Genomic DNA, 22,103 nt, shown 5'->3' on the forward strand with positions numbered 1-22,103 from the left:
TTTTTTTTCCACAGCTGTAGATAATAATACACAATACTGTCTGAGTGTGTAAATAACTTAATCCCGTTTACGCCAGACTCGGTAATCTACCCAACTGCATTAGCAATTGTCCATGCGGCGAGATTATTTTATGTCTTTGTGGTTGCTGAAGAAAAATACCATTGAGGTCGTCAACGATGTTGATACAAGTAATTCTTCTTTTAAGGAGTCGTGGTTAAAAGTTACTGATATTAGTTAATTAGTTCATTTTGAAGTGAATTTTTTTGCTACCAGCACTTAACTGCTGGAAACACACAACATATCACCTTTTTTATTGGCTGTGTTCTGCACGAATTTTTTTTAACATCTCTACAGTTTCCCAAAGAAATTCTGACACTCAGGGGATTATCAATCATGATCTCTTAGAAATCCATTTCTTAACCTCAAAACAATGTCCCTTGTTCATATCTACTGATGCCTGAAGAAAGTCTGATTTTATGACTCCAAAGTGCAAGATATTTTATCTTGAAGATGAAGAGGCAATCTTTCTGATACTAGCACCGTTTATTTCAGACTTTGTGATTTAAAAAGCAACCCTGTAAACTTAAGTTTGAAACTGTCGTGAAAACGAAGTTCTGAAACGGCCGGAAGGAAACCCAAACTTTCGTTCCACGTAATCCAGTCCTTTGGCAACTTATTCGACCGTGTCGAGAATGTTATCACTCAAATAAACAATACATCACACACACATACAGGTTGAAACACACTGTTTATGATTAAAAGCCTCTTTTAATATTGGATTTTTCAATTGTTGTATGCTCACAATATATAACTCTCTGCCTTACGCCTCTGTCCAATACCAGCCCAGGTTGTCACGGCAACGTCAACGTCATGAGACAATACAGAAGCTGGTTGGTAAACCATTATAATGCATTATAAAAGGAAACTGAACTCCAAACAGTTATGAAATATACATGATGCCGGTTGGGCTCCGACGCGACCTTTGTTAAAGATTTGGATTATTTCATTAAAGATGTCGATGTGGAATCGGAAAAACTCGGTGGCCATTCAGTCGTACTCAGCCAAGGCCAACAAACCTGAACCGGATGAAAATAAAAGAGTAAGTGAAATGTTTTTTATTGTAATTCTACTGGCATCCGGCGAAAGGTGGAAATGATGCGATGATGATATTTCAAGGTCGGCTCACGCAACTTTCAGATCGGGAGTGAGACAGCAACGATTTTAAACCGCAGCGTTTCATTTCACGACGGTCCTTTTTACTCGCCTTCAAATTGGCAAATTGAAGGGGCTCCTCGTGCCTTCGCTGTTCGTTAGGCTTTCGAGCCTTCTCTTAATTACATCGTCTGATGTTTATAATTTTCTTGACTCTTAGCTAAGAAATATCTCATAGGCGTTTTATATACCTGTTTAAACAATGTTAAATGTGTCCGCCGTCATTGTTAAAATTGCTGGTTAAAATTACTTAAAGTTTTTCTGCTAAGTCACAGTTAAGATTAGCTTTTCGAAAGTGAGCGAACTAGGAAATAGTTATAGGTCAAGACAAAATGAACATGACATATTGAGAGAGAGTGCCCAACGGCGAGAATCTATATGTCATGTCACGAACAGCTTCAACAACAATGATACAAATGAAGATTTTAATCACCCAGTTCGTTCCTGTTTTTCAAGTAAGACTTTCGTACGATGGTAATGGTTTTGTTCGCTTTTGTTTTTAGTACGTCCGCAAGCAGAATTCTTACAGATCGATATCCCGGAGCAGCTCGATAGACAGTTCAGGTTTGTATGTAATGACGATTCACTCCCGACCACGATTAACATTCTAGACAATTGTATTCGTACTCCGAAGTCACCGTCGAGGTCCTAACGTGTAATGCCGTTTATTGCTTGATGATTTTCTATCCTTAAATTATCTAACCTTGCTATTCCTTTTCTACGATTTTTTTTTCTTTTATTATTATTTTTCTTTAAACATCAACCGCGTTTTTATGTTGGAATTAATACCACAGACCACATTTCGGGTGATGAATTATTTCAACCCAATGTGTTCCACACCTCAGTGAATTTATCTAGATATCGTGAATGTAAAAGATAAGAAGCGCTCTTTATTTAAACTATGTTGAGAGGCTTTCTTTCTCCTCAATTCACTTTTAGAAATATTTGTACACATCGTTATGCAAATACAAGGAGTATATTGCGTGACTTTCCATAACTCTTTATTGTCTCGCAGCAAACGACCTGTAGATTCTAGAATTTTCAGGAGGCAGAAATCCTATTTAACTCAGCAAACAAAGAGGGATGGTGGTAAATTATGGCAGATTTTCTGTTTAAATAATATCATCAGTCATGAAATTGCAGATGATGGAACTCCAAAATGGAATTTTCGCGATAATTTTCCATGTAGTAGCTGAAGTAGCGAGCTTACGTAGTGAGCCATGCAATTTTAAAGAGTGTTAAATACATCATTAAAAATATAAGGCTACTCTGTTATGGCCGACAGCTTTCTTCCATTCCATATATTAGGCTTCCTTCAATCGTTTACATGTTGCATATATTGCTGTAGTTTGTTTTTCGTATTTACCGTGTACTCTGCTGGATTTTCTGTCGTATATTCGTCATGGTATACCGCAGTGACGTGCTTATATTTTATTCTAGAAAAATTTAGTTGAATATCATCAGAATATTACCGATCTGAAACGCTCGAAAAATACGCTTCATCCATGATCTCGGCATCATGAAATTCTCATGTAATGATCGCGTATTTAAAACTGCTTGTTGCGAACTGGAAAACTCACGCGGCGATTTTTTTTTTCCGATCGCACTTGTCTCTAAAAATTTCTTAGAGAGAGAATGACTTATCACGTTAGCGTTTCTTTTTAAATCACATCCCCATTTTAAACGGTCACAAATGCATTTTCTGTTCACATATGGAAGTCTAAGTTGTTCACGTAACGGTTACGTGACAATTTATTAAGGATTGATCGTACTGTGTGAAACAAAGTAACACTTATAGGGGGGCACAAAATTAATCTTACAGCCTGAGGAAATACTCCTCTCAATTCGGAAAGGTTTATTTTCTCAAATTTTGACAAAGATTTCACGAACCGATGTCTATGTTGCATAGCGTGACATACAATGTCATGTTGAGCCACAGGTTCGTCTGTAACAACCTTTGTGCGACTCTCGCCTTTGAAAAGAATTTCAACAAGTTTAGATTTTTAATGCGAGTGTTTATGAGAGAAAGTAACTTTTTATATTTAGTTACATTTGTTTATATTTGTTACTTTTATGTTCCCATAAAAAAACGTTAATTAAAAATGATCATTGAAAGCGTGACTTAAAATAGAACGCTTGTGTCACGCGTCATATGTGCTCCACACGTGGGGAATCTGTGATAGTGACACGAGGTCTTATGCCATACTCATGTCCTTGAACCTCTTGTGAGCAATTAACTACCAATGACCTTTGCGGTATTTCTGTTATGTAACACGTGCATATAGAAGAATTCTGATAAACGCCTTTAGAAATACAACAAAAATTATGGTAAAGGAAAATTTGCGCTTTGAAGCTGCGATCCTACCCGACATACAGGCGGGTAAATGCTGCACCTAACATGAGTCGGATAGAAATAGTTTCGGCGTTATGTAATCTCCTCGTACAATACAGTAAATGACGTTATTATCAAATCATGCTGTATCACATGTGCGTCACTCTATTTGCGTGGAACATAGACAGCGTTTTTTTTATTTCTTTATTTTTTGAGATAACTCTTTAAATATACTTTGTACACCTTCCTGTCTCTTTTTTCTCGTCATGACTGAACGCATAGAACTGTCAAATTGTTGTGACCCGCGTGCGAAAGGTCGTGGAAAAAGCTTCTGTAATAAATTGCGACGATCGACAGCTAGACAAAAGACAGACCACAATCCATTGATTGATTTCCGGTTTAGATAGAAGTAGAATCGAAACGCCAATTTTCCTCAGCTTTGACAAAACGTAAAGAGTATTCAGTCAAAATTATTCAATTTCTGGTTGTTTTTCCTTCTTCTTCCTGAGGTGATACTGATCGAAGTACCCCTCAAGGAGAAGTTGGATCTCTTCCACACAGACTCCAAAATCACTCCTTCGTTTTTAGATAAATCTAGAAGATAATACGGTATTGAAATGGTATTTTAAGGGTACGTCTAACTTACGTTTTAAAGTTGTCTCTAGATCAATATGATTGACTGTCGAAACGCAAATAAAACGAAGATATTATAATTTGAAAAACTACTCAGGTGAAAAATGGAAACTAAATATTGCTATTGAAACGTTGACAACAGAAGCGCTAGTTTAATAATCCTCAGTTTGTGATTCGTAGATTTATTTTCGCTGATCAGTTTTATTTCCTTCCTTACAAAACGCATCGAAGGTGGTGACATGAAGTATGAAATCAATGTTGTTTTCGTGTGTGGGGAGGGGTAAGGCTATATTTCTGCTGGCGACATTTGCACTTAGTGCAATACGACGTAAGTTTTTCTTTTCGTGTATATATTTGATGCGCTTTTGTATCATTGTCCTTTTTTTTTTTTCCTTACTATGTATATTATTGTTATCGTTAAACAAAATCATTGACATAACTAGGAAGCTCTCACGTTTTTGCTTTCTCATCTTTAAATTCTACCTTTTTTTTGGCCAAAAAATTAGAAAATCTCACCTCGCTAGTTTCTTTAAAAGTGTATCCTATACTGTAGCAAATATGAATTCCAACCGAAACGAGTATTTATTCAGACATTGAATATAGAAACTGGAGTCTTGGTATCAACCCAGAGATTGTATATATCTTGTAATTAAGTTCTGACTTTTTTCCTGATACAAGGTATCCATCCACTATTAGTATAAATATTCAAACTTTCTATCAAATATGCTGCAATCCGCTTAGGTTCATTTCTCGCTATTCATCCCCTGATAAATAGCTAGTAAAATTAGTAGCCTGAAGAAGTGTGATTGTAAGAAAGATTAAATAATAACTTGAGCCAGTCTTGTTCAGTGTTAAGTGTTTAACGTCAAGGAGATTTGTGCCGAAGCAATTAGATTCAGGCCTCACCATCTTCAATTAACACGCGAAAGAAATCTCGAGCTCTTTTAATTTATCGGTTTACCGGTGTAATAACCCACGCGGGATATTGGAGAGCACGAGAAAAGATTATAGATGTACTCGCCTCTGGCTCGTGATTAACAAACTGTTCTTGTGCTCTCCCAATATCCCGCGTGGGTTATTATGCCGGAAAACCGATAGAACGCGCAGTCTATTACTTTTATTAACTGAATAAACTACAAAAAATTTAAGTGTTTACCGGTGCAATAAATGGTCGGGTTTCGACCAATCCGAGCTCTGGTAGTATATCAGTTATTTCATATGATCTAATAGTCAATTATAAGTCAATTAAAACACAAATCTTTCGTCTGTAATTTTCAGTGATGTTTTTTAAACTCGTGCTTTCTGCAACCCACTTAGAGTGGCTAACAGCTTATTTTCCTTACAGTATCACGGGTGAATCAAATGTTAAGGTCATGAGAATAATGGAAATGATCATAACTAAAGGAGCTCGATCTTAACTGTAACCAAATTCTCTATGTCAGCACCATAGGAAACAGCATAGAGAACATGCGCACTGATGTTAGGGCGTAAAGGATTGAGCGCCAGAATCTCTCAGTTGGAATTCATCGAGATACGTTTGGCAACAATTTGAATCGATTAAGCTCAGTAAGATTGGATCAATATTTTGTTATTGGAGAAGGGTGTAAGCTCCCAAAAGGAAGCTACTTTTCTGATCCGGGTGCACATCTCTTTTTCCCACCATAAGGAAGGTGCACATTTTAAATGATGAATTCCAGACATTCTTGATAAAGTTGTTTATCAATTTCTTCTTCGTTGGGGTCGCGCCTATTGTATAGCAAGCTTTAAGAGCTTCCAAAGTCCACTGCATCCATTGATTTATTAGCTTTTTTGATATGCTTTAGTGGTTTTTTGTTGCGTAACCAAAAGGGTTACTTGAGTATATTCGATCAAGCACTTCGAGAAGAACTCGAAATCTGAGACGAATTTCGTTTCAAAATAGAAGGAAGCAAATGAAACTCAAATAAACTGGTTAAATATGCGCTCATGCAGCTTGATTTTCGTTATATTTCCTAGTTATTAAGTATTTTTCTTAGCCATATGATTTGCGGATGCCAATTGTCTGTATGATGATTTAGCATGAGGTAGCCTGTTTTGCTGTATCACGTGATCATATCGAGTGTTGCATCACGTGATTTATCAGACAGAGGAGTCAAGGGCATTCGCAAGTTGACGAACTTTGATCATGACGTCAGCACAGTAGATTTGTATTTTACCTCCAGCGACCGATGTTTGGCCCTGCGCTATGTTTAATGCCGTGTTGTATTGCACTGATAAGCTGACGTCAGAAAGTTTGATAGCTCTTTTGAACTAATAACGCATATAATATCAGGTATGCTGTTGTAGGCTCTATCTATAAGCCCCTTCCACTCTTAAGAAATGTTTAAAAATTATACGCCGAAAGCGATTAATTGCATAAGTATAATGATCTTCCGAGTGTATGTTGTTAATTCTGTAAATAAAAAGAGCATTGCGCATTTTTTGTTGCAATTGCATTGATTACTCTATTCAATCAGCAAAAACTTCATATCTTCCTTGTAAAAAATGCTTCGCCAGACTCAGTAGCATCTTTTGTGCTCGACGCAATTGAATTTTTCTTTTATCGCGTTCATCACTTTAGCGGAAATATTGACAAAACGCGAGGCAGTCATTTTTTAAATTCAGCGCCCCTGCTATAATTATCTCGTGCGAGGCGATTATAGCCAGGTATGACTGAATCCTCAACCAATCAGGGCGTGTGCATCTCTATAATCACCGCAGCAATTATACTAAATATATATATTTACCTGCCTGTGTAATCAGATATTGATATTTGAAGGAGAAACTGCTCGGTGGTCATCTCTAGGAGTGGAGTACTTCAGCATTTTTTGATTATATTACGGTTGAAACTAAAATAGCGGCTGCATGCTTCAAGACGGCGGGTGGATCCCCTGGAGCTTGGTAATAGGGTAGGGTGATCCCCCTCCTTTCCCCACCCCCGTGTCTGGTCTGATATATATATAGGAAGTCTGCAAGTCGATTTTCGCGTGGAACAGTGCTCAATACGTTGAAGCAGAGCAGAATAAATATTATGAGAGGAAAAAAGGACGTAACTACATTTCCCGACAAGCCTGTTTCGTGAATCGCTTCACTCTTCAGGGGTTTTAAAACCCCTGAAGAGTGAAGCGATTCACGAAACAGGCTTGTCGGGAAATGTAGTTACGTCCTTTTTTCCTCTCATAATATTTATATATATATATATATATATATATGTTCCTATCTAATCAAGGCAGGCATCCGGTTTGTGGGTGAACCTTTAAGACATAATGAAAAAGCTAATAATTTGATAGTATGAGGGGAAATAACTTTGCTATTTTTGTCGCTTATTTTTATGCACATGGAAGCGCTTTTTAAAGTCTGTGACGACTGTCAGAAAACTGAAATATTTCACTTTTTAATTCAAATATACATGTAGTGTATTACCGTGTATACAAAGGTCTTTCAAAGCTATAATTTTGCCCTCGATGACTGCTTTGTAACGCCATCTGAAACTGATTTAAAGTACCAGCCAAATCGCAAATATGAACAAAAATCTGTGTCTCCGGCCAAAAATGATCCGATTTCTTTCGTGTGCTCAGACGTCAGGTAAGAATGTAATTTTCATCCACTACTTTTCGTTCTGGAATTGTCTCGATGATAAGAATATAATTACGCAGCTATGGCAGAACTGTATAATGGCAAAATCCATGAGAAGCCAAAGCATATGATTGCAGCTGTACAAAATTCCTATCGACTAAGCGAGGACCTCGATCTTTCTGTTATGATTTTTCGTAACACGGTGTACTTCAGCTAACAGACTTTATCGCTAAAAGAAGAATCTGGGTCGAAGTAGAAATATTCCTTATTAATATCGCTCCTTCAAACTGATTCTTCAAAGTAAATTTTTCATCGGGTTTGTACTCGCGGAAATAAAACCCTTCCTATCTTGGTATCTGAAAAATAATTACGCTTTCAGTTACAAAGGACATTTATACCAGCGTCAAATTTTATGTGCGCGCTCTACTTGATAATCTTTCAAAATTCTTTTGCGTTATGTGCAGTCACGGTTGTTTCAGCCAAAAAACTAATTATTTCACTCTAGGAGTGACCATTAAAGCCTTTCTCTTTACAAAATCAATACATTTAAAGAATGGAGGAAAAAAGTATCAACTGACCGTCACTCTTCAATTGAACACCTAATGGTCTGCGCTAAAATTGAAATTCATATTTTGGCTTCAAAGCCTTTAAAACCAGCACCTGTGTGCGGATCACTCTTTAATCCAGAGCTTTTTATAGGTAAATATTATTCAAGCTCGCAAGACTACTGAGAATTTGAAAACTTTTCTTTTAACATACGTGCATGCCCACATGTTCATAGTCTGACGTCATCAGACGTCAAACATGAGGTCTTCCTTCATTTTGAAAAAAACTCTGCTGGTTTTAATTTCCATGTGCTGTGCATAGCAAATTAAATTTTTCAATGAAACCTGACAAAAAAGAAATTAAAAAATTGTGGAATCAGCCATATTGTTTTCTTGCTCATCAATATAAATGGGACATCGGCGTCCGTAAATTTTCTGTTCCTACATTGAACCTTTGTTCAAAGCTTGACGATCATTGCATCAAGGGGAAGTTAACTGAAATTTCCAAATCTCAAATTCAAGATTGAGGATATCCTTTTTAGCTTGTTCAAATCCTCCGTTGTCACCTGTCCGGCGAACCCAGAAATTAAACAATTTCCATTCTGAAGAGCGTGCTCAAAATTCACTCCGTTGTTATTAACAATATTGCGTTGTCTATTCTTTTCGGTATTTTTCATTGATAACTAGGCGCAAGGATATAATTATCTCCTTTAAAAGAATTCTTATGATCCTAGGTTTATTGTTGTGCTGTACACTTTTCCTTTTTTTAAATGACGCACAGATTGTTCGATATTGTTCTTTTGCCTAAAAAATTGTTTCCATTTGAGAAGAATCGCCTGATCGAGATTATTTGAAAGAATAAGAAGAAAGTTGAATTTTCATCCTATAATCAGAGCTCGAAATAGCGGAAACATTTAGTTTCAACACGTGCTTCAAATATGCTTCAGATCATTAGCTTCACGTGCGTCATTCTAGCACACAGCAGACACCACACACTCGACCGAAATTAAAAAAAAAAAAAAAAAAACTTTTTGGCGTCAACGACGAGTACGAGATACGTACATTAAATAAATATATTGAACGTAGATTCTGTAGTTTGATTTATTTTTACCTCCCAAAGAGTTCATGAGTGCCTTATCAACATTTTCAGGACGTCTACTTTTACGTCAAGATGATATAGGGAAGTTTTTTTTAGGAGGAGGGAAGTGATTTTTTCCCTTTTCCACATCGGCGCTTTTGTTCGATTGGTCGCCTCGACTCCACGCCTCTATGTAGGCCATTTGCTACTATCATAACATGGCGGCTTCGGAAGGCGATCATCGCGTACACAAGTCTCCGGCTGCTGCGCAAAGACCACCTCATCTCAAGGCACTAGAGGTTTTTTCACTCGTGTTTGGCATATTTTTCGATGCCTTGTGACATGTATCGTTGACAGTTGGTGCGTTTTTCGCTTTAGGGTTTAACCTTCTCTGAAAGCATGTCGAGGCGACCCCCTCGCCTTCGAAGGCGTTCAATTTCGGTGTCTTCCACAGACAGTTATGGAAGCTCAGGTGAAGCGAGCATGTATTCTTCTCTTTTTTAATAATTTTTTGGCGCATTCTGATTCTTCTCTCTTTCGTCTGAGAAATCTATACTTCGTGATTTCTCGTACAAGAGTGTGTATTTCTTAACAGTTCATTCGTCTTCGTGCTTTGGGATGTGATCAGCCGCTCTTTATTTAAATTTCAAATTGTAATCGTATTGATACAGTACTAAAAATCTTTATCTTACAGAAGTTGTGATTTTTAGGTTTCCTCTTAACTTTCCTATACATTACAAGTTGAATCTTAAGCAATTTTATTTTTTTATAACTTATGCCTACGGCTTATCTGCAAGCAGCAGTTCATGTCATTAAAACTACAATATTCGCCTTCTTGCAGCTAGCTACTCGGACAGTTATTCATCAGATGAAGACGATGTATCTCCTAGGGAAAGATCTCAGGTATGTTCTTGAAATTTATAACAAAAGCACTTTATTTACAAACTCTTTGCCTGTTTCTTCGCCTTCAATTTCCACTGCTAATAGCCTGAATGCTAGCTAATAACATATGCATAAAAAACTTTGCTCAGAGTTGAATAGGCAGAGCTTACCGGGTGTTTTGATTCGATTGATCGAATGTTGGATCGACAGTGTAGGGAATTCTTAGCTTATGTGGAATTTTTTGTGAAGATTTACTTCGCATGAAAATCAGCAGAAGCAGTGTGCGGCAATTAAGACTGAAAGCAGCGAGCGTAAATTTAACTAAAAAAAATAAATATATAAATGAACTCCAACCACCCGGTCGATCGATAGCTAGAATAAAAAATAAAAAATAAATAATAAAAAAATCGGCGGGAGTCTCCCGTAGATAGAAACAGTACAAATTACTTGTCTTAGTTTCTGTGGTTTTAAACCAAAACACTTTCGTTGAGGAAAACATATCCAGACGATATGGACCTTGCAATTTGTTCAAAGACTCGTAAAGTTAGTGAAGTGCAACCGATTAGCCAAACATGACGTCATATGCTTACGTAATGAGCGTTCTTTAAACGAATCGACCGGTTTCCAAACAAAATTTCAATATTTTTAAACCTTTTTGGACCATCGGATTGTTATTTCTTTTATTGATAGTGTTTGTTTTTGAAGGTTGTATGCGTAGATGCAATGAAAGCAGTACTATGTGACTCAGCTTAACTATATTGGCTTTTGTAGAGTGTATGATAATATAGTCAGCATCTATTGGAATTTGGTTCTGTATTCATTTGTTAATTGTGTAGAGATTGGCTGTTTGTTTCAAAGATATTTTCTTCTATAGCATTTAACTTAAAATGGGCTTAGAGGTTTTCTTCCACTGAGGCACATCTGCATTTTGGAATTATTGTACACCACAGATGTACATGGAGAAATTTCATGGTTGGCTGTACAAACAAAATAAATACTAGTATTTATTTTTTGGGCTGCGACACATTTTAAGAGCAGTTTCTAGATTATCGCAATATACAAATATAGTCAGCTTTTACCAACCCAAAATAGTTTTGAGGCAACTTAAAATATACTTGTTCATATAAATATAGTACAGAACTGTGAAAATGAGAACAAATCTTGTTGTTAATTATTAAGGATTACTCCCTAATCCTTAGCCAGGTGAAACATACTGGATGGGAACTGTTTCTTATTGTACAGTCAGGTTTCTTTTCTTTAAAATTCCCCTTAGTTAATGAGCATCTCATTTCTTACGTTGAATCTAAGTTTTCTCTTGCAAAATTAGTAAGACATACCAAGGAAAAAAATTGCACTTAAAACATTTTGTTCTTAAGGAGGAGATTCAAGTAATAGAATTGCAGACTAACATTTCAGACCAAAAAAAGGTTTTTATTTTTTTTAAGCAAAAAATTGACCAGTATCAGTACAAGAATCAAACCTGAGCCTCAGTGCAGTGGAAAATATTTTTAATCATCACAATTTTGTAGATAAATGAAAAGGTTAATTGTTTGTCTCTGTTAATTTTGTTTGCGCTGTTGCTTTATTGCTGTGCTTCTAAGCCACCTTTCTTCATACTTTCATTTTATTTTCATCATTATGTCGTCATGCTATCATTTTATTTCTTCAGTTTATTTCATTTTGCTTTGGACATTTCTGGTAACTTTTCTCTTATTAAATGTAAACTGTTACAAGTACATGCATCTTTCACAGACATGTTCACAGAGGAAAAATAATGTAACAGTTTGTTTCATATTATTTCTATTGTTGCTAGGGTCACCTGTACCAAACTGCCAACTTCAATTGTAGTAAACAAGCCATGAATTCCATTTAGACCTTTTGTTGTTTTTTTTCTTTGATCCAAAGTAGTAAGTGACAAAATTGTGTGCATCCAGAATCATTGTTCATTTCTCATATTGTGACCGTTCAATTTATTTCACTTGTGAACTCTCAAGAATTGAATGGTAATTCTCTTCACCAATGGCCATACATTACCTTTTAGAGAAGACATGAGAATTTGGTGTTGTATCAAGATGAAACCTTCTGCTGTAAAGTTTGCCTTTTCTCATCTCTTGTTTCCAGTTGATTATCTTAAAATTGCAAGGGGAAAATTCATGTTGATCTTTTCAGATAGTTAACCCTTTGTTTTTCATGAGTGCACAAGTCAAAATTTCTCCTTACCATATCAATACATTATCAAGTCGACAACTGATGGGAATGAAGAAAAATTTCAATTAGGGGATTATAAGGTGATCTAATACCTAAGTCTCTGGACCAACACGTAAACAATTGTATGGCAGACTCTAAGGAGAATTACTGATAAGATCTTGGGAGTGATAGGGGTTAGTGACTCTAGTAACAGTTGAAGCAATATAGAGGCTAGAGTATGATACATCCATTTTCTATGTGCAGAAAAACAGCAGCGGTGGATCTGATTTTTGCGTTAAGAATATTAAGCTGGCTGACTTTGGTCGCAGGGAAATTGAAATCGCTGAACAAGGCAAGCAGAAATTTATGTTGTGATAGAGGGACTTGTTCACTGTCTTTTAATACTCCAACCCAATCCAGTATACCCTTTAATAACTTAATATGTAACATATTGTTTATTCTAGTGCTGAAGTCTGCCTTTATTGAAATGGCTGTTTTCCCACATGTGCATTAAGTAATGAATATTACACTGTCTCAATTTACCAGCACAAGAGGATTTTCTTCAATTTGACATAATCTTTGTTTTGAGCTTTTTCTTTTTGTTTACAGTGTTAGATTTTAAGATCCTACAGAACTTAAACATGTGAAAGTTACCTGTCAGATTTTAATTTGATTTTGATCCTCAATCTGAAAATCATCTTAAATTTGAAAGAGAGGTTCCTGAAATATTTTGTATTGAAACAGATCTTATCTGTAAAGATGAAAATCCCATTTAATATATTTGAAGTTAAACAGAACTTGGTACAAATTTTGGTCAAAGTGCCTATGATGGTGAAAATAAAGGAGTATACCATTTCTTTCACAAGAAATTGTTTTTCTTTTTCTCGTTAGGACTGTGATATTTTTGATTTGAAACACAATTAAGGGGGTCCATTTAAAATAGTTCTTGTCCAGCAATACATTCAAGTCTATTATGAAAAAAATTATTAACCTTATTTAGAGTGATCACAAGTAAATAAGTTGAATATTCACCTGTCTTATACTTATTTCCCAAACAGAAATGCCAGGTCTTATGCTCCTGAGAAAACGGAATTGCACAGACAAGCCACTAGATGGAGCTAAAATTGTTGGTTGCACACATGTGACTGCGCAGGCCGCAGTAAGTAAACAACTTTTGATGACTTTTCCCATGGAGATGTGCAGAATTTCATAGTTAAATTTAAAAATCAACCTGTTGGAATTAGGTTTTGTGTTATATGATGTTTCATTTTGAAGCTAAGTGATTTTCAATCTTTTTTAAGTCTAAGAGTTGATAATAGTTTGAAGAAAGTTTTTTTTTAAAAATTATATTTTTCTATGCAGTGAAGACCTTTGGAACTACTTTTGTAAAGTTCAGCATTTAAGTGACTTGAGGAAATAAAATCTCCAAGGATTGTGGATAGATAATTAGTTGCCAACTTCCTGGTTCTATATGTCAATACATTCTTTATGATTTAATGTATTAATGCTATTTCATATTTGTAACAATTCAGGTTTTGATAGAAACCCTGACTGCCCTTGGTGCCCAGGTTCGCTGGTGTGCATGTAACATTTACTCCACACAGGTTAGTTTGAAAAGTGTAAAATTGTAACCCTCTAACTCCCAGAAGTGATCAACATGAAACATCTTCCAACGATATCCATACATTATTCCACAAACAGGCAATTATAATACTCAAACTTATCAGGTAGAAGTTGTTATCTTGATTTAACACCAAATTCCCATAACTATTTTACAAGGGAATGTATAGCAGCTAGAAGGGAGAATTGACAGTTAGATCAGGGAGTGAATGGGTTAAATTATTTACTCTCATAGTTCTGTCACAAGAGTTTCTCTAGAAGAATATGCTGGATTGGTTTTAACTTGTATACTGTCTGTAGGTTGGTGAGTTTTCCTCATGTCATTGAATTGATTTTTTTTAATTTCCAACAGAATGAGGTTGCTGCAGCCTTGGCTGAAGCAGGTTAGCTGGTTATCTTGCTCATTAACTTCTGGATATTTGCTCTAAAATCTGTGAAGTACATGCAACTTCTTTACTTCCTTGCCTGAAGTAAATTTTTCGTTGTGTGGTTTACTAGGTTACGCCATCTTTGCCTGGAAGGGAGAATCTGAGGAAGATTTTTGGTGGTGCATCGAGCAGTGTATCACGGCTGACAAATGGCAACCAAACATGGTACTGGATGATGGCGGTGATGCAACTCATCTTTTGTACAAGAAATTCAATGGCACTTTTAACACCCTGCGTGGAGTAGTGGAAGAGAGTGTTACTGGGGTTCACAGGTTAGATTTGATGATTAACCTCTTACCTTTAACCTTTCACCCTTAACACTTTAACTCCCAGGATCTAATTTTTAATTCTTCCCTCTAGCTGCTACACATTTCCTAGTAAATTAGTGAGGGGAATTTGGTGTTAGATCGAGATAACGACTTTGACCTGATAATATTGAGTATTCTCATTACCCTTTTGTGATTAATGTATGAGTAATATCAGGAGAGGTTACATGTTAATCACCACTGGGAGTCAAAGGGTTAACGCTTAACACCCTAACATTTGTTTTAATTCATTGAAGGTTGTACCAGCTTTCCAAGCAAGGAAAGCTAACAGTGGCGGCAATGAATGTTAATGACTCAGTCACCAAAGTAAGTGTTGTTGTAACTTCAGACTTGAATACAAATTGACAAAAATTATCTCCATTTGGCATTATTAGATAAAAATTGTGAAGAGGACTGACTCAAGGACCTTGATAAATTTTGTATTTGTAGACGAAGTTTGACAACATGTACTGCTGTAGAGAATCAATCCTAGATAGGTAAGTATATTGTTTAGAAATATTTACAGGAATTTCACACATATATTGTGTTTGCACCATTCTTCATTGTGATAGCTGACATGCAAAAAAAAACATTTAAAGCTATTTTGAGTAGCGTTTTACCTCTCATATCTCCACCTTTACTTATGGAGAGTTTCTAAGAGATATATTTTGATTAAATATGATTTAAAATATGTAACAGTTAACATTTTTCAACTTTTAGCTTTATGCATTTTATTTTTTCTTCATCTTGTTATTTTCTATTATAATTTATTTATTTATATATTTGCAACTTTTATTCTTCTTACTGTTATTATGATTGTAATTATTATTTTTGGTATATAGGACCTCGTTGTAAACCATAATATTTATATGTGAAATTTTTAAGAAGAGACTATGGTTTTATTTCTCCAGGAAACCAAGAAGTTGGAATTAATTTTCTTTCTTTTGTAGTTTAAAGAGAACCACAGATGTAATGTTTGGTGGCAAACAGGTTCTTGTGTGTGGATATGGTGAGGTAAATGATAAGTTGAGCTTTGCTTAAACCCATAGGCCACCAAGAGTGACTAGTATTGGATTTTTCCTTACAATATCCCCCTGAATTACACATTGAGGTCACAAGACTAAAGAAATGATCACAAACTCAAGAAGCTCTTAATTGTTAAACAGTTTCTCTCTCAGCACCTTAGGAAATGTGTGAAGAATCGTATCAAGAATAGGCATACTGCTGTTAGGGTTGATATGAATTTACTTTTAAAAGTGGTACATTGTGATGGTAACTGACTGATCTTTTTGTTTTACCAGGTTGGTAAGGGTTGCTGCTCAGCTCTCAAAGGTCTTGGTGCTGTAGTGTATGTTGCAGAAATTGATCCCATCTGTGGTCTGCAAGCGTGGTAGGTTCATCTCTCTCATCCTCAGTTTGCCATGCACATCTGGCTGTACATGCATTAATGATTTCAAGAGACCTTTATTGAAAGCCTGGCAGAGATTGAAACAAGTGTAAGGTCTTGGTTCTGTAGTGTATGTTGTATAAATTGAACTTGGTAATGGGCCTTGCTCACCATAGATACATACATAGCCACTCTGTGGCTCAGTGGTAGAGCATTGAAGCACTGAATCCAAAGGTTTGAGGTTCCATTCCTCATGGGGGCTCAAAATATTTGCTTTGTCCCATGCTTGTGACAAGACAAAAATCATCTTTTTCCAAGTTTTAAATACTTGATTTTTAAAATTACTTTTCTTCTTTTAATATTTTGTTAAGCATGGATGGATTCCGAGTTGTCAAGATTGACATGGTGGTGAAGAATATTGACATCCTTATCACTTGCACAGGTATCTGACGGGAAAAGCCTAAACATTTTTAATTTTTGAATGTCTAGGTTGATATGTGATATCATAATCAGGCTTGAAATTGAAAACAATGTCTTACTTTCTCTTTGGGGCCCATGTGGCCAGAAATGTTTGCTAGAATTAAATTTTCAATTGCCATTTCATAAACTGCATCTGTAAGTATCACAAATTTGGCTCAGCTACAATGTATGACATATCAAACAAATACTTGAAATCTGTGCTGGGCTTAAAAAAGAGGAACAGCTATCCTGTACGCAGAATGTATGTTTAAAATGGAGGGGTTTAATGTCAACAAACTTTGCTTATCCAAGTTTTCTCTTTGCATTGTTTTCCATCTCATGACAGGCAACAAGCATGTTGTTACAAGAGATCATCTGGACAGAATGAAGAATGGCTGTATTGTTTGCAACATGGGGCATTCAAATACAGAAATTGATGTGGTAAGATGAACTGATTGACTCACTAACATTTGCAAGATACTAAGAAAAATAATAAACAAGGTTCTGAGCTCAACTTTGTCAAACTCCCCATTTAGCAACCTTGTGATTGTCAGCTTTTACAATGATGCACTCTGGTTTTTGTCACGACTATTAAAAAAACAATAGGGATTTGGTGCCTATCAGTGTCAAACTGGAAGATATCTCATTGTTTAAACTCACAGCATGGCTTGGTTCCTGTAAGAGCTATGTAGTAATACTTTTCTGGCTTGGTTTTCAGGCTAGCTTAAGAACTTCTGATCTGACGTGGGAGAAGGTCAGAACCCAAGTAGATCATATTATCTGGCCAGATGGCAAGAGAATTGTGTTGCTGGCAGAGGTATTGTAACTAACTGTCTTTTTTTCATTTTCTTTTTTAATTCTTCCCTCCCTCTCTTTGCTGAAATTAATAATCATGAAGGTTTCATTTCACATTACTTGAAAATCGATAAAAGAAAAAAACCTTGAGATGATGGAAATAGGAAATGACTTTAACCCTTTGACTTCTAAGTGTGACTAACATCTAATTTCTCCCCACCTCTGAATCACTCTTTAAGATGACGAGAATGAAAAAAATTATCACTAGCCAAAGAAGCCCTTGATTGTTAAACAAATTCTCCTTCTCAAGACTTAAGGAATGTATAAAAAACAGCATAGAGAAGATACATACTTATGTTAGGGCAGGGCGTGAAATTGCGCCTAATACAGGCGCCAATGCGACTAAATTTTTCACTTTGGCGACCAAATCCTGAAAGTAAGTTGCCAAATTGGCGACTAGAACGTTTCATCATAACCTTACCAAGAGATATAGTGAATTAAAAAGATTTGCAAGGATAAATCCGCGGCAATCTTCCTCGCCAAGTTTGTTTCCAAAACATAGCACATGCATCTCAATCGATAACTAGACGCCATCTTGGATTTAGATGAGCCTGAACGTTGTATATCATCCATCCTAGTGTCCACTTTGCAGCACGTTAAATTAATTTTGGAGGGTCTATCTAGAACGCTGACAGCGTAAAGAAAGATTTTGTTTGTCTTTGCAAATGGCAACCAACTTTTTTTGAATTGGCTACCACTTTGAAGAATTTAGGAGCCAAGTGGCTATCAGAAAAAAAGTTAATTTCACGCCCCATAGGGTGTTAAGTGTTACATGCAGTAACTAGTAATGTTTTTATAGATGTAACTATTTTCTTTAAATTTTCTTGTGGCCTCAGCACTCCTTACTTCAATCTGGAACACATTTATTAATTAACATATTGTACAAAACCATCAGGTGACCAATCTTCTCTCAGTTATTAGATTGACTGTATTCATTTTGTTTATTGCAGGGTCGCCTCGTCAATTTGAGTTGCTCTAGTGTTCCTTCATTTGTAGTGTCAATTACATCAACGACACAAGTAAGAACAGAGTTTGGTCTGATGTCTTTGAAAAATATTTTAACAATGCGAGCTTTGATGTGTGTACTAAGTTATGTTTAATTTTTTTTTCTCCCACAGGCCATAGCATTAATTGAACTTTTCAAGGCACCTCCTGGTAGATATAAACATGATGTCTATCTTCTGCCGAAGAAGATGGGTAAGCGACCAGTGTATCTGTTTTTTTTACAGTTGTCACACTCTATCAAACAGACAGGTCGGGGGAAGTAAGGAAATGATTGAGAAGAGGACAGGTTTTTGATGGAACACTAAACTGTCATGAACAGCTGGCAAGAAATGCAAGATGATCATTTAGGAATATTATTTATACAAAGGTTAATTCTATTGCCATCTTCTGCCTTTCAGATGAGTATGTAGCAATGTTGCACTTGCCAACATTTGATGGCCATTTGACAGAGCTGACAGAAGAACAAGCAAAATATCTTGGAGTCAACAAGAATGGTCCTTTCAAGCCCAATTATTACAGGTTGGAATGAGAATGTTGTCTTTGACAGTTAATGGTTTGACCTTGGTAGAAAGATTTGATTTTGAAGTCTAATTGTTCAGGAGATGATAGCGTAGCTTGCAGAGCGTAGCCTCATAATTATACAAAATAGTGGTAAGCCATCAAGCCGAAAAAATTTGGATGTACAATCGTATGACCATACGACTGTACAAGGTGCTACTTTTAACATGCGTGGTCAACTGTACCACAGGCACGCCAATGCCACGGCTTTGTCCAGTAGTTCAGTGGTCAGTGCACTGGGCTCTGTGTTGGACGAGCAAAGACTTTCCCTAAGGTTGTTGAGAGATAACTCACTTCTACCAATAACAATCCATCTCAGGACTTCTTCTCCAGGAAGAAATATGACTGACCAATCAATTGTTGCCTCTTTTTTTCTCCATTTTTAAATTAGCTTGAGCTTGAGTAGCAAGGCAGTAGAGTTTTGTTTTGCTTCATTGTTTCAAGAAGCATAGCATGATGCTTAAGCCACACACCCCTCAAAGCTTATCTCTGAGTCAAATAAATACAGGATTTTTTTTTTTTTGGAATTTCCATACAAAGACTATTTTTTTCCTCAATCTCTCCTTATTATTCTGAAGTAAATCCAGCAGCAAAAGGCCTTGAGAAATTACAACAAGGATTAGCTTAATAATTATCTTATTGATGTCTGGACTTATCATTCACAACTTAAAGTTAATTCTGTTCTAAGCAAGAATATTATTTTTCTACAGATACTAATGGCCAGGAACTGGAATCCACAACAGCCATGGTTAAATTTCTTGTAAATTCAGTGAACATTTTTAAAAATTGCTATTTATGAAAGACAGCAGTATTTTGCCACTTTTGGTCCAACCCTAGTCTGCCCTAGCTCTGCAAATAATGCTGTAGTTCAAAATGAAAAACTATATGTAGAGTTTCTTGGAATATAGATCTTTCTAAATCACAACACTCTTTCCTAACCCTTTGAAAACTTGTGCACAAACTGTTTAGGTTTGTCTAATGCCCTGTATAATGTAATGGTAAACTCTCTCCATTTTCATGGATCACTCCTCATAGCACACCATTTTTAAAGAGGCATGTGATATTTTGCCTTGTGTATTTTTCTGGATAAAAGCTTCATGCATGTGGGGCTGTGTCACATTCTCATCATATGCACATACATGTAGGAAAAAATTAATTTGGTTGGTCAGACAGACAGCCAACTATTGGCTGTTGTGCACATGGCTTGATTTTGTTCACAATAAATCATAAGAAGTTATATTTTGTATAAGAGAGGTGTTAATTTGTTGCTTATGGCTGCTAATATGGTAATCGTGTAGGATCTATCTGCCAACTGTTTGTTGAGTGAAGTTGGTTTGTTTGAGAGTTGTTTTAATATTGCTACTTAAACCTGACAGAGGGTGTTGATACAAAGTGCAAAAAATAGGAGAAGTTGTTATTCGTACCTCTGGTGCTCATAATGGGTTCTGTAAATTAAGGTGACAGCTCTAATAATGTCATGAAAGAATAGGAAATATTTCAGGAGCAGAACAATGACTGGAACAGCCATTTGAAAACTTTGTTCATTTCATAGCCATTGCTATGAAATGTAGTTACTCTGTTTACAGAAACCCTGGTGATAAACTCAAAGCTGTCTTTACATTTTTAAGACCTTAATGGAATGTTTAGCACTGTTACAGAAAGGAGACACATTAAGCATCTTGTAAAATTCTTTAAAATAATGTTATTTCTTTTTTCGAGCTGGCAAAGCTGTCTAGGCATTGCCATAGCAACAGCTCAAACTCCCTTATTATACCACTTAAGTTAGGTTTTCTTTACATTTATTTAAAATTTTAAAGAGGCAGTGACCAGAGTATTTTGCCAAGCAACAGTTGGTAGATAGGTCTCACTAGACAGTGAGGATCATTTCTCGCAATAACCAGATGTCCATATATTAAAGACATAATTACTTCCTAATCATGATTAATGAGTCCTTAAACCAGGCAATGGTTAATAATTTTTAAGCAGGTTTCCAAAGTAAGTGCAAAGCATGTCATCGATAATTAAATAAATGGAAAAGCTGCCTGTTTACCGAGTCAATTAAATAATAAGTTTGCTAAAAAATTTTCTCAGATGAAGAAGTTATTTAAACACACGTGTACTGTCATCTGTGGTTTTTTTGGTTTGTTTTTATACCCCATACTCCCATGTCTTCAGCTGTTGTATGATATCAGTGTAAGCGTGTTGATGACAATGTAAGTGGGTGGCATTCAATAAAATTGTGCCATTTCACCATGTCTGTTAAGATACATCTTATGTCTTAACATGTACTTCTACGCATTTTTGCTGAAATGATTTACATCAAACTCCTAAAGAGATATTTTACTGTAGATTCCATTTAATTTTCCTTTCTGCTATCTGTAATAAAGTCCAGAGCTTCCTTTGGGTGTCTTTAACTCTGCGACCCATATAAGTGATTAGAATCTAATTTTTCTTTACAAGATCACCTTTGAATCAGCCAATAAAGTCACGAGAAAATAGGAAATGGTCACCAACTAAAGAAGCTCTTGATTGTTAAACAAATTCTCCTTGTCAGCACCTTAGGAAATGTATAGAGAACAGTATGGAGATAATGCATTATGATGTTAAGTGTCAAGGATTAAAATGGCTAGTGATTTAGAGTACAAAAATCTCTATTACTTTCCCATCACCCTTTGGCCTCCTGTTTGGGACAAGTGTACCAGTTAAACAGGCCTTACTTTGAATTTTGTTTGCATGAGGGAGGGAAGTTAAAAGCTCTGCTGCCTCAGTGAAATGTGACAACCATTAGGTTTGTTGCATCTGGAGTCCTTGTCACATTAACAAATTCTTAACTGAAGTCTGATGATGATAATGGTCAGATTTCCATTTAGGTTGTCAGTCTGTGACTTCAAACCATCACACAACAAGATTGTTTGCTATCCACTGGTTCAATTTGCATTCAGGGGTATGCTGATTTAACAACTAACAAATACCCATGATCCTTTACTCTCTAACATCAGTATGCATATTCTCTATACTGTTCT

General features: G+C 36.0%; 1 protein-coding gene across 7 annotated transcripts; it reads left to right on the forward strand.

The window, feature by feature from the left end:
* The first annotated feature begins 914 nt into the window (after window positions 1–914).
* Window positions 915–21,335, forward strand: LOC113677207 (S-adenosylhomocysteine hydrolase-like protein 1). 7 transcript variants are annotated; one of them, XM_089207979.1, is made up of 20 exons: window positions 921–1,099; window positions 1,716–1,776; window positions 9,773–9,866; window positions 10,236–10,297; window positions 12,728–12,815; window positions 13,522–13,622; window positions 13,996–14,067; window positions 14,436–14,466; window positions 14,582–14,783; window positions 15,074–15,143; window positions 15,267–15,313; window positions 15,767–15,830; window positions 16,118–16,206; window positions 16,575–16,645; window positions 17,009–17,103; window positions 17,381–17,479; window positions 18,468–18,536; window positions 18,636–18,714; window positions 18,921–19,041; window positions 19,791–21,335. In XM_089207979.1, exons 3-20 carry the CDS (start codon window positions 9,794–9,796, stop codon window positions 19,795–19,797), a joined length of 1,440 nt encoding a protein of 479 aa, XP_089064105.1. In that variant the 5' UTR covers window positions 921–1,099; window positions 1,716–1,776; window positions 9,773–9,793; the 3' UTR covers window positions 19,798–21,335. The 7 variants fall into 7 exon arrangements, with proteins under 7 accessions (XP_027049777.2, XP_089064105.1, XP_089064107.1 ...); XM_027193976.2 differs by lacking the exon at window positions 9,773–9,866 and having other exon boundaries at window positions 915–1,099; XM_027193973.2 differs by lacking the exons at window positions 921–1,099; window positions 1,716–1,776 and adding an exon at window positions 9,410–9,693.
* The last annotated feature ends 768 nt before the right edge of the window (window positions 21,336–22,103 follow it).

Source organism: Pocillopora damicornis, chromosome 5 (assembly GCF_964200805.1).
Source record: "Pocillopora damicornis chromosome 5, jaPocDami1.2, whole genome shotgun sequence".
NCBI lineage: Eukaryota > Metazoa > Cnidaria > Anthozoa > Scleractinia > Pocilloporidae > Pocillopora > Pocillopora damicornis.